This window comes from Pocillopora damicornis, chromosome 5 (assembly GCF_964200805.1).
Source record: "Pocillopora damicornis chromosome 5, jaPocDami1.2, whole genome shotgun sequence".
Classification (NCBI taxonomy): domain Eukaryota; kingdom Metazoa; phylum Cnidaria; class Anthozoa; order Scleractinia; family Pocilloporidae; genus Pocillopora; species Pocillopora damicornis.
In genome coordinates, this window is record NC_142674.1 from 23,469,106 (window position 1) to 23,484,926 (window position 15,821).

General features: G+C 38.1%; 1 protein-coding gene and 1 pseudogene across 2 annotated transcripts; one reads left to right on the plus strand and one right to left on the minus strand.

The window, feature by feature from the left end:
- Positions 1–1,558: 1,558 nt before the first annotated feature.
- On the minus strand, positions 1,559–7,846 carry LOC113686995 (uncharacterized). The gene is made up of 5 exons (XM_089206395.1): positions 7,380–7,846; positions 5,987–6,158; positions 4,196–5,195; positions 3,674–3,790; positions 1,559–2,929 (listed from the first exon to the last, which is right to left on the minus strand). The coding sequence occupies exons 1-5, from the start codon at positions 7,666–7,668 to the stop codon at positions 2,603–2,605; spliced, it is 1,905 nt and encodes a 634-aa protein (XP_089062521.1). The 5' UTR covers positions 7,669–7,846; the 3' UTR covers positions 1,559–2,602.
- Positions 7,847–9,192: 1,346 nt separating this feature from the next.
- On the plus strand, positions 9,193–12,037 carry LOC149046054 (uncharacterized; annotated as a pseudogene). The gene is made up of 3 exons (XR_016186493.1): positions 9,193–9,199; positions 10,203–10,374; positions 11,236–12,037. The product of XR_016186493.1 is annotated as an uncharacterized LOC149046054 (transcript).
- Positions 12,038–15,821: the final 3,784 nt, after the last annotated feature.

Here is a 15,821-nt window from a genome sequence, read left to right on the forward strand (position 1 = left end):
ATTGATTAGGAACCTGAAATGGACCTTCTTGAACACGGTTTAATGCTAATTGCTCATTGGAATATTTTTCCTGGGTCTGACTGTTTTTTCAACAGGTCTGATGTAAAGAAAAAGGCAAAATTCACCGATGCAGACGAGTCCTTTGAATTATATGGAAACCGAGAGTCCGACGTAGGGTTAACTCGTTATGCCCAAGCCATACTTACACAGCTTCTCCCAACTGTTGAGCGGAATTGTTACAAACGTGTAGACGGAGAGAAATCAGATCTAGATTCCGAGCAAAACCTGAAAAATCTTCCATGTTTCCCGGTATTGTGAAGATGCGGAGGGAAGCAAACACATCGAAAAATGACGAACTTTTTATTAAAAACAAATTCAATCGGTCAGATGTCACCAATATGACATCTGACATTGACTCGAACTTTTGCTATCGCAACTGGTTTTTTACATATGATAAGCTAGATATTTACGCAAAAAATATTTCGTGTCGTAGGCACTTCAGCAAAATTTATCACAAGTAAGATGGCCAAGACTTCACAGAAAAAAAATGAAGTCAGCAAATGGTGATATCTTTACAAAAACAGAATACTCATCCACAGGGCTCTATTAAAACATAAATAAAAATAATTTCTTAACTCAGATGGTCCTGTAATAAAACAAACAATTTTGTTACCACCACAAAAGCAATTTTATTATCACATTAATTTTTGATGGATGTACACTGCCAAATTCTATCCCCTTGTAAAATAATATTAAATCTTTAAGCTAATGGAAGAGGTAAAACAAATGTATAAAATAATGGTAGCTATTGCAATCAACAGCATTATATCAAAACATTTGCAAAGGGCATTGTTGTAGGTTTAAGTACGTTTCTTTGAATAGATCTACCTCAATAGCTCATCAAAGACTTCCTTGAAAATATTAGGTGACACGAAAAATAGGCACGAAAAATCAGTCGTCACTACATTAAAGGGGATGTGGCTGGATGGGGTCGCATTTTCACGACTGGATGGACTATTATGGGGTTGCATTTTCGATATTTACTACAATGGGGTCGGACATTTGAGGTGTTTTGGGAGTTAGAAAATTCTGGTGAGTGGCATACCAACAGTGACACAATTCGTTATATATTTTCGATTTTTGGTAAAAGAAACAAATACTGATGAAACCTTGAGTCCCGTTTGCTGGTCACTTGGAAATTGTCCTATTAATTTTCTTTTCACACACACTGTGCATCAGGCATTGCGATTGAATTGGAGATTAGGTTGCGGACCTAAAATTGTAAACAGTTCCAACGTTACCAAAAAGTAATCATAAGTAAAATCACAGTTGTAAGAAAAGGAAACAAAAAAAAGTTGCTCAGTCTGCGGGGTCTGCCCAGCCTGCATGGTCTGTAGTCTGCGTTTTATCATGACCGCAATTTAACCCCCTCCCCCCCCTTATTGCAACACGATGGAAATGATCAAGATCTCCAACAAAATGCACGCTATGTAAGGTTCCCACTTTGACAGTAATCTTTCGTTAAAATATCCCAAACGGTAAGATATCAATGCAAGGCTTACTTTTTAACAGTAGTTTATTGTTCTTGCACACTAAATACTCTGGTTATATAGACAGTCCATGACAAATACGCTCTAGTTTTACATGGTACGATTAAAATTTTAATAGCTATCCTAACCAAGCGAGAGGGGTCATTACATTATTTCAAACGGACAATTTCGTTTTGTCGTTCATCGAGTCGGTTTCAGACTCCATCATAATGCAAATGACAATGAAATATTTTAAGCTGCCAAAACGGTGGAATTTTTTCGTTTTTTCTGCCTAAGTTTGCCTAGATTTTTAATCAATTTGGAGAACTACTGAGTACATAAATCATCTCAATACTGAGACGAATAGTTACGAAAACAAATGGGATCTCCTATAATCTAGCTAATCCTATAAAGAGCCATCAATCACCGGTCGACAAGCATTGGTTGATGCAAGTGACCTGTGACGTTATAAGCTTCATATTTTTCATTCCTACCGCTTGGCAATAGAGTGGTACAAGAACTATGTACAATCATTGACGACCTAGGTACATTAACTAAAGGATCTGGATTGCCGATCGCTGACACTATTACTGCATATTCTGCTGCATAACTACAATCTTGGACTGAAAACTATAAATAAAATCCACACATGCCGTTTACAATCTAAGATACTTCGACTTTAAGTTTAATCAAATCCGAGAAAACGATACCTCTAAAAAAATATCGGGAATCATTAACTCTCATTAGAGCACTTTTCGATTGAGTGTAGTAAAACCGAAACAACTCATAATTACAAAAGCCAATCAGAACAAATAAAAATACCCTGAAGAGCCAATGAGACTCAAAGTAAAAACAAGCAACCGTCTAAAGCGCAGGAAAGCGCGGGTGACCGAGTCGTGATAGGTGTAAGTTATGCATCAGATCGCCAGTGGGGGAGAGGCGGAGTTTTTTAGACCAATCATAGGGCAAAGTAAAGCAAAACCAATGCATTCTCGGATTATTTTTGACACTCAATTGAAAGTTCTCTAAAAACTAAACAGTTCACAACACTAAGATTGCCCTGCAAATGATTATCAGTAACATTCACTAATCATATTTCGCCTCAAACTGTAGGCAGACCAACGGCCAAAACTGTGCAAGGTGCGTCGCTTACCCCACTTGCATTTAAACCACTTGCATTTTCTCTTCTGGTAGAAGACACCGGCCTCTAGTTCAAGAAGCCTTAGGTCAGCTGAAACATCCAAGCAGGTATCCCTGTAGGAAGGACGAATTTCATTATGCGACACGCTGATTGGAAGACTTCCGCTTATCAAGTGTCCGTCGCCGTACACCCCGGCCCTTATGATCGCAACTGATATAGATCCTTGCAAAGTGGCTGTTACTGATGCTGAGGGCGTTACCTGAAATGATAATTTATAAACTTGTAAGAGCTAATACTTTAGAAATTCATTTATCTATTTGTATGATTTCATGAACTCTGTTATTCTTTACTCGTCTCTAACATCATCGAGGTTATTGCTTACAGAGAAAGCGGTTCATTATCAGTAAGCCATTTTACCTTATCAGGACAACAGAACGTGAAAATCATGCCACACTGCTATACAGTAGAACATGTCAAAAAATAGGACAGAAAGCAGAGCAAAAAAAAGGCCGCAATCAACGATCCACACTTTAATTTTTTTTCCTCTTTTTGTTCAGGCTTGACTTTTTGAGCATTGATCTTTAAAGCGCGTAGATTTTTCTTTTAGTCACGAATCCCTTGTTCCATGGGTTAAAATATAACATGAACGGATATTTTGCTCATCACTCGTATTACTCCTCATACCTGCGGCGCCCGGAAATTCTCCTTGCGAATCGCAAGATGTCCGCACGTATTATATTTCGAAACCTTCGCCTAAGGTGTATTTATTGAAATAAGGTGTGGATAAGTTAAGAACACCAACACTTTTGCGTTCAGCAAAAGTGCGTCAAACATTTTGGTGTTTCACCTTGAACGACAAAATTGAGGCTAAAAACAACAAAATCGTTGCATATTGGAGTAAAAATTTTAATTTATTCGATGGTTAAACACACACAATACGCTTAGATATTTCAATCATTGTTTACATCACATGTTAACCATCGATTGACATACATCTACTCACCGTTACGCTTAACTGGGATGTTGAGGTTGAGCTTTGGTCCACTGAGACACTAAAAGATGTCCTAAGAAAAAAATCCACATCGAGAGTGACGATCCCCGGGATCGGAATACTGTGGCTCTGTGGAAAAAGAAAAAAGAACACTAAATAGCATTACATGTACATAGACTTTTTCAAACAGTAAGGTCATTACTTGCAAAAGGCCCAAGTTTATAATCCGGTCGCGGTCGTCGTGTACCTCCCTAAAAGGCAATCTTTTTACAGCTAAATTATGTGAGGCAAAAGGTTTTCATCTTGTCCTGTTATCGCAGAATTGTTTAAAAACAGTCAGCCAACAATAAAATAAGTAAAACTCAAATCTAATGCACGTAAATTAAGGCACACGAGCTACTGGTACGAGTTACTTTCTTCCATGCTAGTAGTTTTATCGACCTTGTGTTTCGCAAACCGTGAGTTATCTTCCCAAAAAAACTTTCCGAAATGGGGGCCCGATGTAACCTCAATTTTTTCAATTCAAGCACTTACAACTTCGATCTTAGGTCCGTCTATCTTCCATGTTTTTTTCGTAGTGGTATCAATGAATTCTCGGAGAAGTGACGCTTTTGTAGATCCCACCTTCAGAGCTAAAGACAACTCGGTCTTGTCAAGCTTCAGGTTGAATACCTTTTTAATTGATTCAATTCGAACAGTACCTTCCACTTTCATATTTATGCCAATAATTTTTTTCTCAAAGAGTGTGAACGTTTTTTGTCGGGGAGCAGAAAGGAACTTTTGAACAACGTTTTGTCTGCGATTTCGATGTCTCGAGTCGTGCGATGCTGTTGTCAAGTTTGTCTCTCGCTCATTTTCGTCAGCGGACGTGCTGTTCATTTCGTTTGAATCAGCCGAAGGCTCGTTCAGAGCCTCTCTCTCAGAGGTTTTCACCCTGAATGTTTGGTCAGATTTTGGCTCAATGAGTTTGACGAAATCACGAACATCAACATCTGCTAATTCCTTATCTTCAAGATAGCTATTCCGAGATTCCTCATCATCAAGAAGAGTAACCTTACTCGTGAAAAAAACGTTCATCATGTTGGCTGTGGATCCTTTCTTAAACAGAACTGGCTCTCCGAAATTTAGTTGTTCAGTTAAGTGGACTTCACCTTTTGTTACCACGCCGTTGCTCTTATTAAGAACGGATGAATCAGCATATGACATGTCCAAGTCGATGTCAGATGTCATATTGGTGACATCCGAGCGTTTGAATTTGTTTTTAATAAAAACTTTGTCATTTTCCGATGTGTTTGCTTCTCTGTGCATCTTCACAATTCCGGGAAACATGGAAGATTTTTCAGGTTTTGGCTCGGAATTTGGGTCTGGTTTCTGTCCGTCAACACGTTCGTAAAGGTTGCGCTCAACAGTCGGGAGAAGCTGTGAAAGTATGGCTCGGGCATAACGAGTTAACTCTACGTCGTACTCTGGGTTTCCGTATAATTCAAAGGACTCGTCTGCTTTGGTGAATTTTGACGTTTTCTTTTCCTCAGACCTGTTGAAAAAACAGACAGACTCAGTGAAAACATCCCAATTTGCAACTAGCATGATACCGAAGAAGTGACATTTCAGGCTTCTAATAAATTTTCAGACGAGTTAAAATTATGGGATATAAATATGACCAACGAAAAAGTAAAATGAAGGGATAGGGAATGGGTAACTTCATGTTATATAAGAGCATGGCTACTTATCCTGCTAATTCCAGAGGACTCAAAAGCCAATTGTTGATAGAAATTGAAAACAAAGTTTGTAGCATTGGAAGGAGTTCTTGAGAAAATTTCGTCCACCGTTATCTAATTGAGCTGAAACTTACCTGAGATCTCTAGGTGAAAATCAAGAACTGATATCCGAATCTTAAATGATATTGGTTACGATTTATAAAAGGCTTAGAAAAAAGGGAATCAGAAAAGAATGCTTATTTTAGACAAAGTGTTCGATATTGCAATACGACGCGCCGTCGGTCAGAATGTGAAGTTGATTTCTTTCTAAAACAATTGTGGAGAATGTTTTTATGAATATAACTTCTTCATCTAATGAGAAATCATGCTGCTTTCTATATGATTGTCTTCTTTTTATTTTTATGCTCTCCAGGGTCACCTAGCTTACCTGCCCCGAGCAAGTCAAGTGATTTAGTCCAGAAACGAAATTAAACAAAACTGAAAGTCAAATATGATATTTATGCAAAAAGCATTATCCAGTGGACTTATCATGCCTAATTACTCTTTTGGTAAGATAAACTTTTTCCGAGTCAAGGTCAAGTTTTCGGGACTATATGTTATTACTTACCTTGAAGTGCGCTCAACCCTAACTAGAAAATATAACGATCTTCCTTGGATCACGTTACCGATTTTTTCCAAGTTTTCTCCTTCAGCATTAATGCTGATAATCTTAAAAACGAACCAATACTCTTCTGAAGTCTTGTTTATGACTTGAAGGGCAACAATGGTATTTAGTGTCCCTGAAAAATGATTAAATGTGCTATTATAAAATCTTGAAATAAATCAGACTAAATTGAAGTATAAAAAGAATTGGCCAGAACGCAATATTCGTTAAGTTTAAATCGACAATGATTGACTGCTTCTCAGACAAATTGAAGGAAATAAGATAATGTTCAGCTCGATGAATATTCAACTTCAATATCATAACTCCAAATCTTTTTATTCTTTAAAGGATTTCGATCTTGCATGGTGGGCAAGCGCATGAAAAAAGGTGGATTTAAACCTTCAATGTTAACATCTTGATAGTGAGTGTTTTTTGCTAGCACTTTTTGAAGTGTAACTTTTTGAAGTGTAACTTTTTGAAGTGTATCTTAGGATCTAGTCACTGGTTAAATTATTGCCCGAGGACGTTTGGAGAGCTGGAAGATCGGGGGTGGATCGCCAACAGGGTAGAAAGGGGAGGGAGGGGGGGGGGGAAGCTGTAGAAAATTGACTGCCAATTAACTATCAACGAGGGAGGGAATCATAAGAATATTGGAGAGCCTGTGGGAAGGGGGGGAGGGGGAGGGGTTCAGGTGAACGTTATCGTCAGACAACCAAAATATCCCTAAAATTTGAAGATGAGCGCGAAAATGCCGTTATGAATTCAGAACCAGGCTAATTGTTTAAGGTATACTGGATGTAGCGTTCTAACGATTAAATGAATGTCAAAAAAATAATGAAGTCCAAACATTTGCACGAAGTAGGCACCTAAACACCATTATTATTCACTGAACCATTCATATGCAAAACAATTGAAAATATATCCACGGGCGGCCCAAGCTCCAGCTGTGAGATTTGCATACTAAGCGGTCTGATAACAAGCGATGCACTGTGGAAGTAAGGTGAGGTATTTTCATTGAGAATTTGACTTATTTTTTATTCCTTAGAGCGGTTGTAAATATTCCCATACAGACTCTTACAATTTCGCCATAACTCTTGTTTCGCAAGATGATCATCTCTTGGGCCGTAACCCTAACCCTAACCCGTCTATGGTGTAACTGGCGTTCGTTACTGCAAAGATCGCTTTAGATAGCCATTTTTAAAATGCGTTCTGGTCCAATATCATCTTAAACAGATAATTTTAACTCAAGAAAATGGGTTTCAAGACCAAAAAGGTTATTTTAAAGCAGTAAATCGTCTTGATCACTTAGCGATGAAGCGGAGCAACATAATGTTTAATTAATAGCGACATTAAATACCTCTCTGAAGCTCTCCGCTCCGTACTTCAAGGACTTGCTCAACTTGATACAACAGAGTTTCACCTGGTTCCAAGTTGACTTCCACTAAGCGCTCAGTAAATTGCTCCTTCCGAGTCAACAACGTTGCTGCGAGTATAGCTCCACCAACCACAAGTGTTATAACCGCAAAGATGGCGGTAGTCCGCATAATGGTTCGTTTTCTTGAGGCAGGCTTCCCTCCTTCAGCATTATCGTTCACTTGAGTTACCTTGTCCTTGTGTTGTTCCTTTTTCTCTGGAAAACCATCCATGATCGAGCTTGAAGCTTCGTCCTTTCTGGAGGTTCAGTGTGTTGCATGACTCCTTTTGAAGTATTCTTGTTCGTCCGCTATGGCTCAATCTTTTGTTTTTTCGCTGAGACTGACAGGGCGATATTTTTAGGTTTAGTGCGGGAAATTTCTTCTCTTCCTCTTCCTCATAAATAGAGCTGAAGCAAAGAGAGTAAACGTGACGCTGAGAAGCGAGCACGGAAACAAATACACGTGAACGGTTACATTCCGGGAGAATCAGTCTGTAGTGAACTGGATATTGTTCGCAAGCTTTTGTAACAACCAGGTTTCTTCTAAACACTATATGACGAGAATTGTGGAGCTTTTCTTTTACAATCGTCATTGAATAATTTACGATGAATCAGTTTATCATTCCTAAATCAAATTTAAAAGCGTCTGCACGGTCTGCACTTTGCGTTTTAGCAAGTTACTTCTTTATTTTTCGGTTGGTTGACTTCAAGCAGTTTGACAGAATGCGGAAACATTTCATGAGTTCCTCCAGCACTCCGCAAGCTTCCTCAGCTACTTTCAGCAGGTTATAGATGAGAGTAAACTGCACCATTTGCTGAAGCCAACAAAAAAACTTGAACACGTAGTCGCGTAGACTAAAATTTCGACACCAAATTTCAGTTGTAACTCAATGATCAAGTATAGTTGCTTTGTTTCCGTGCTTGCTGATCTACACGCCGCCAATTTACCGCCATTTCAGAGGCTTTCAACTTTGATTTATGAATGATAAACTGACTACCTTATAAAGTTTTGCAATGACAATCATAGAAGAAAAGGTCCACGATTCTGGTTGTTGTAAAAGCTTGTGAACGATATCAAGTTCACAACAAACTAATTTTCCCGGTATGTAAACACTCTGTGCATTTACTTCTGTACTCGCTGAACAACGTCGCGTTGGCTCTCTTTGCTTCGGCTCCATTTAGGAGCAAGGGGAAGTAAAGAGATTTCCTGCACTAAACAAAGTGACGCACAGTTAAAAGAAGACGGGGACATTTTACAAAGACGTTTTAATCCCCTTTTAAGAAAAGGAAAGATATAATCATTCTCAGTCTCAATAATTTTCATTCCTATTATATTGAAGGAGTGTACACTGACTTAACCTGAACTTCATGATCATGATCTTCCACAGTAAAAGTTTCAGTTCAGTTTCCATCTCCTCTTTGAGTTCTGTTTGTCCTCCTCCTGAATTTCATCTTGCTCAGTTATATACAAAGGTGTTACTTGAACTTCAGGTCTTGGATTTCCTTCCAAAAATTGTTTTCGTCTGTTTCCTTCAGTACAAAAGGAATTTGTCCTGCGTGAACTATGCGACTGAGGGAAAGTTTCTATTTGGGGCTTCCTGTGAAATATCTGTGAAGAGATATTTGGGATTTATAAAAACAAACAATAAAAAATCTAGACAATCCAAAACAGTAACAAAGTATGATATGATATTATTACACATCATGTTAGATATGTGACATTTTCAGTTAACTTTGAGATACAAGTATATACAACATGGTTGGTAGATGCATAGGTTTATGAAATTCACTGACAAATGTAAAATTTCCCTGACCAATTTTATAAATTCACAAACTAGCTCTAATGATGACCTCCAACCAACAACCATCCTTTCCACCAAATACTTTATTAATATTAAGTTACATGCAGATAGGGAAATAAATTGATAGTTCCTTGACACAACATGGAAATGGGATTGATTTTGTTGGAAACTTAACGCTTCCATGTCGTTAATTTTCACGAAACATTATTTGGAAATCATTCAAAACATGTCAAAGCCGCACGAAAATAAATGAAACCGACCCGGAGATAAATCAAATCCTAGGGAAAGAATAGAATTGGACACTGCACATGCAAATATCAACTTATCAGGCCGTGCAAAAATAGAACGCGATCGCCCCAGGTCATCGGTTTTGTCTTTGAAGCGGCGGACTTGTTATTGCGCGGTTAATCACGACAATAGAATTAGCTTGATATAATTATTTTCAGACCTGATTTGCAAATGAATAGTTCAGTGAGTTACATCGGTGTTTAGGCGCTTACATCATTCAAATGTTTGCAGTTCGTAATTTTTTTAATTAGTTAGAACGCCACACTCAGTAAACCTTCAACTATTAGCCTGGTTCTGAATTCATAGTGGTATTTTCCATAGCAACCCTTCCTTCCCTTTCTACATTGTTGGCGACTTATCTCCCCTCCTCCTCCCCCTCCCCCCCACCATTCAACCCTGAATAATGTTTAATAATGTTTTAGTTGTAACTCAAAAAGGGTCATACAATACACTGAACCTTCAGAAAGGACGAAGCTTCAACCTCGATGGTTTTCTAGAGAAAAAGTCGCAACATAAGTTGCGCTACTATGATACCCCTCTTCATCGCTAAGTGATGGAGACGATATACTGCTTTAAAAAACTATGAAAGCGATCTTGGCAGAAAAATTATCGCGCATTTAAATTATAGTTTAATTTATTTCAAGATTTTATTGTAGCACATTTAATCATTTTTCAGGGACACTAGGTGCCATCGTTGCACTTCAAGTAATAAACAAGACTTCAGAAGAGTATCGCTTCGTTTTCAAGATCCTCAGCATTAATGCTGAAGGAGAAAACTTGGAGAAACTCGGTAACGTGACCCGAGGAAGATCGTTAGATTTTCTCGTCAGGGTTAAGCGCTCTTCAAGGTAAGTAATAACATAGTCCTAAAAACTTGACGTTGCCTCGGCAGAATTTCTCTTGAACGTCAGGTCGGAATTATCAAAGAGTAGTTAGGCATGATAAGTCCGCCTGATAGTGTTTTTTCCATAAATATCATAGTCGACTTTCACTTTGTTTAATTTGGTTTTTCTTTGTTGTATGCAACTTTTGTTGGGCTAAATTACTTGACTTGCTCGGGACAGGTAAGCTGGGTGACCCTAGAGAGCATAAAATAAAAAGAAGACAATCGTATAGAGAGCAACTTGATTTGTCATCAGATGAAGAAGTTATATTCAGAAAAAAAACATTCGCTACAATTAATTTAGAAAGGAATCAACTTCACACTCTGACCGAAGGTGGGTCGTATCAATATCAAATGCTTTGCCTAAAATAAGCAGTCTCTTTTTCTGATTCCTTTTTTTGTAAAAGCCTTCTATACATCGTAACCAACATCATTTTAGATTTGGATATCAGTTCTTAATTTTCACGTAGAGATCTCGGGTAAGTTTCAGCTCAATTAGAGAACAGTAGACGAAATTTCTCAAGAACTCCTTCCAATGCTGCAATCTTTGTTTCTAATTTCCATCAGCAGTTGGCTTTTGAGTCCTCTGGAGTTAGCTGGAAAAGTAGCTATACTCTTATATAATATGAACTTCCCAATTTCCTATCTCTTCCCTTTACTTTTTTTGTTGGCCATATTTATATTCCATAATTTTTAACTCGTCTGAAAATTGATTAGGAACCTGAAATGGACAAGAAGGTCAGGTGAAGGTGTTCAAGAAGGAACACGTTTTAATGCTAATTGCTCATTGGAATGTTTTTCCTGGGTCTGACTGTTTTTTCAACAGGTCTGATGTAAAGAAAACGGTAAAATTTACCAATGCAGACGAGTCCTTTGAATTATACGGAAACCGAGAGTCCGACGAGGAGTTGACTCGTTATGCCCGAGCCATACTTACACAGCTTCTCCAAACTGTTGAGCGCAACCTTTACGAACGTGTAGATGGAGCGAAACCAGACCCAAATTCCGAGCCAAAACCTGAAAAATCTTCCACGTTTCCTGGTATTGTGAAAATGCACGGAGTAGCAAACAGCGGAAAATGACAAACTTTTGATCAGAAACAGATTCAATCGGTCGGATATCAGCAATATGACATCCGACTTGGACATGTCATATGCTGATTCGTCGGTTCTTAATAAGAGCAACGGCGTGGTAACAAAAGGTGAAGTCCACTTAACTAAACAACTAAATTTCGGAGAACCAGTTCAGTTTAAGAGAGGATTCACAGCCAACATGATGAACGTTTCTTTCACGAGTAAGGTTACTCTTCTTGATGATGAGAAGTCTCGGAAAAGCTATCTTGAAGACAATGAACTGCAGATGTTGATGTTCGTGATTTCGTAAACTCTTTGAGCCAAAATCTGACCAAACATTCTGGGTAAAACTCCCTGAGAGGGAGGGTCTGGCGTTTTCCGCCACAGAGGACGTCAAAATGTGGTAACATCATCAATGACACACTCGGCTGCGCCACTTTTAGGTTCTTACCACATTTTGACATCATCTCTAATCTATTACAGAACAGACACAGAGCATATGGAATCGATCTGTTAAGTATACCACAGCATAGATTAAAAATTTGTACTCATATTCAGGTAACCCCATTGTTTGTAAAAGTTAATTTAACGCAATTTACTGTTTTGTTTCCTTTTCTACAGGGCTGTAGTATTCCGATACTTTGGATGGTCACCTCAGATCTGGTATTTCTTCTTAGGACACTAGTTAGTATCGCGGTGAATCTAGGCACAACATCACCATCCCGGTTAAGCGTAACGATGAGAAGATATATCTCATTCTGTCACTTTTAGTGTCACTTCATTGCAACCATCTGTCTCTGATTCTATCACTGTTGAACTCGCTTGTCCGCAACTGTCAGTGTCCCTGACTCTGTCTATGACTGCCATTTTTACTGTCATTGTCAGTAATATATAGATTACTTTTCACTGTATTCTGAATGTCCCTGTGAGTGTCACTGACTGTTACTGTCTCTATCACTGTCCTTGTCTCTACTAACACATCTAATGTAAGCAATGATTGAAATATCTAGGCGTACTGTGTATGTAACCATCGAATAAGAAATTTAATATTCGAATATCGAACGATTTTGTTGTTTTAGCCTCAATTTTGTGGTCAGGGTATTCAAATTTATCCTGCATTTCTATTTATCAGTATCTGACGTAAACAAATGACTTTTAATGAAATATAAGAAAGCAGTTTTTCTTTGTCTCTGTAATATGGACACTCTCAAAAAGTTAGTTCCTGTCGTTTATTATCCTAACAAGTCACTATTTTAAGAAAGGGCCTACTGATTTTTGCATAGTTTTGAGCTGAGATCGAAGGTGTTGGTGTTCTGAGATTTTCCGCACGTTATAATTGTAAAAAATACACCTTAATCGAAGGTTTAAAATATAAAATAGGTACGGATATTTTTCGATTTGCATAGTATTTTCCGAGTGCCGTTGGGGCGTGGAAAAATACGAGCAATGAACAAAATTTCTGCTCATATTTTATGCCGAGTAATCGAATAAGGGACTTATTATTCCGCTATCATTTCATTTTCTAGTATTTTGGTTCCTACTTTTCGTAGGGTATCCCACAGGCTTGTCTGAGCACTGACCACATCGATCGCATGAGACGTGCACTAAAGACGGAAAAAACAAGAAAAGTGCGCTTCATGACCACCGAAAAAATCTGCGCGCTTTAAAGTTCGTTGCTTAGGAAGTAAAGCCAAAACCAAAAAAAAAAAAATCAAAGTTCCAAATGTTCATCGCAGCCATTTTGTTCCTCCGTTTTTCTTCGTATTTTTGAAATTTTCTACAGTGGAATAATACGGCGTTTTTACTCGTTTCGTTGGCTTTAGAAGGTAAAACGGCCTATTAGTAGTACAATAAACCGCTGTCTTTGTCAGTAATGACCTCGATGATGAACGAGACGAGTTAAGAATAAATAGTTCATAAAAGAAATAGAAAAAAATAAGCTCTTACAAGTTTATTAATTGTCATTTCAGGTCACACCCTCTGCATCAGTAACAGCCGCTTTGCAAGGATCTGTATCCGTAGTGCTTATAAAGGCTGGTGTGTACGGCGACGGACACTTGATACGCGGGAGTCTTCCAGTCAGCGTGTAGTATGATGAAAATTGTCCTTCCTACAGGGATACCTGCGTGGATGTTTCACCTGACTTAAGGCTTCTTGACCTGGAGGCCGGTGTCTTCTACCAATGGAGATCATGTTGGTGGGACTGGTGGAGGCTTAGATGCAAGTGGGGTACTCGACACACCTTGCACAGTTTTGGCCGATGGTCTGCCTTCAGTTTGCGACGAAATATGAGAAATGAATGTTACTGATGATTCTTCCAAGGCTGTCCGAGTGTTGTGAACTGCTAAGTTTTTAAAGAACTTTTCAACTGCGTCAGGAAAATAATCCGAAAATGCATTGTTTTGCTTTACTCTGCTCTGTGATTGGCCCAGAATGCTGTGCCACTCCCTCAACCAATCAGATGCATAATTTACACTAATCACGACTTAGCCGCACTTAAGGCTGGTTGCTTGTTTTTACTCTGAGTTTCATTGACTCTTCAGGGTGTTTTCATTCTTACGATTGGCTTTTGTAATTATTCACTTGTTTTTGGTTTTACGAAACTCAATCGAAAAGTGGTCTATTAAAAGTTAGTATCTCCCGGCGTTTTTTTGGAAGTATCGTTTTTCAGATTTGATCAAACTTAAAGTCGCAGTACCTAAGAAGATTGGAGAGGGTATGTGTGGATTCTATTTATGGTTTCTAGTCCAAGATTGTAGTTGTAAGATTATTATTTCCTTGATCATTTCTACGCGTGATCGAAGTAAATTTTTTTATCACCCAATCCAAACACATCAACTATTAAGGTATCTAGGTCGTCAATGATTGTACCACTTTACTCTGTTGTCAAGCGGCAGGAATGAAATAGGTGGAGGATATAAGGTCTCAGGATTACTTGCATCAACTAATATCCCACTTGCCTTCGTAACTATTCGTCTCAGTATTAAGATTATGTGCTCAGTACGGCTCCAAATTGATTCAAAAGCTAAGCAAACTAGATTAATCATTGAACTTGGGCAAAGAAAGGAAAAGTCCTACCGTTTTGGCAGCTTAAAATATTTCATCGTCATCTGCGTTATGATGGAGTCAGAAACCGACACGATGAACGACAAAACGAAATTGTCCGTCTTACAGAATGAGGTGTTCCCTCTCGCTTGGTTAGGATAGCTGTAAAAGTTCCAATCATACCATGGATAACTAGTGTGTATAGTCATTGTTATGGACTGTCTTTATAACCAGAGTATGTAGTGTGCAAGAACAATAAAACTACTGTTAGAACTCAAGCCTTGCATTAATAACTTACCGTTTTGGGATGTTTTAACTTTAAATTACTATCACAGTGAGAACCTTACACATGGTAAAAAGGGGAGGGGGGGAAGAGGACTGAGGTGGGCTGGAATTCAGTCCCTATTGATTTTTGTTGTTTATAGTGTTCTCTTAGGTACAAAGTTGAGATAAAGATCATGCAGGTTTTTGGTCTATAAAAAGAACCTTTTCAGCTTTCCAAACCCTTGTTAAACAGTTACTTCCTTACATTTGCCATAAATGACATGGCCAAAATTTGTGAAAAATTCAAAACTTGTATTACTCCCTCCATCTTGTAAACTGGTGGATTAATTTACAATTACCTTTGTTTTACTTTTCTTTACATTCCAAAATCAAATTATATGCTTCTTCCCATCTTGAAGGAAACTATGGACTCAAGATTGCATGCATTTGGCTAATCGAATTTTTTTTTGTAGGCTGAACTAAATTAAATTGAAATTGATTATGCAAATGAACATCAATTAAAACAATGAAGCTGATCTTGAAAACTAAGCTTGAATCATTTCAATGTAACAAGCATAGCAATCAATTCCATTTCTTTTTTGCAGTCACTGCAAAAGTAAGCCAGCAAGGCAAGTAAAATAAAAATGGAAAAGAGAGTCATTTTGTTTTAAGACCTTGTGTGATTCCCATCTGGCTACTGTGTATGGCTAAACCAAATGGATAAAAGACAGAAAATATGTTAAGCAGCCAATGGGAGCCCAGAGTAGTTGAATGTGGAGTGTGTATGCCTATGGCAAAAATAACATGAATGACCTACTCACCATTGTTTTTTTTCTTTCATATCTCATCAGTTTATAAACTGGCATTTAAGTTTTCTAGACCAAGCACAGTGCAATGACAGGTAAAACCAGTGCAATCCTGCATTACTTGTGACTTTCATTTGAAAGTTACTGAAGGCAAGATAACTTTAAAGCAATGTAAATCTCCAATTAACCTTTCAGTATTCATGATTTTTATTTTCATAGACACT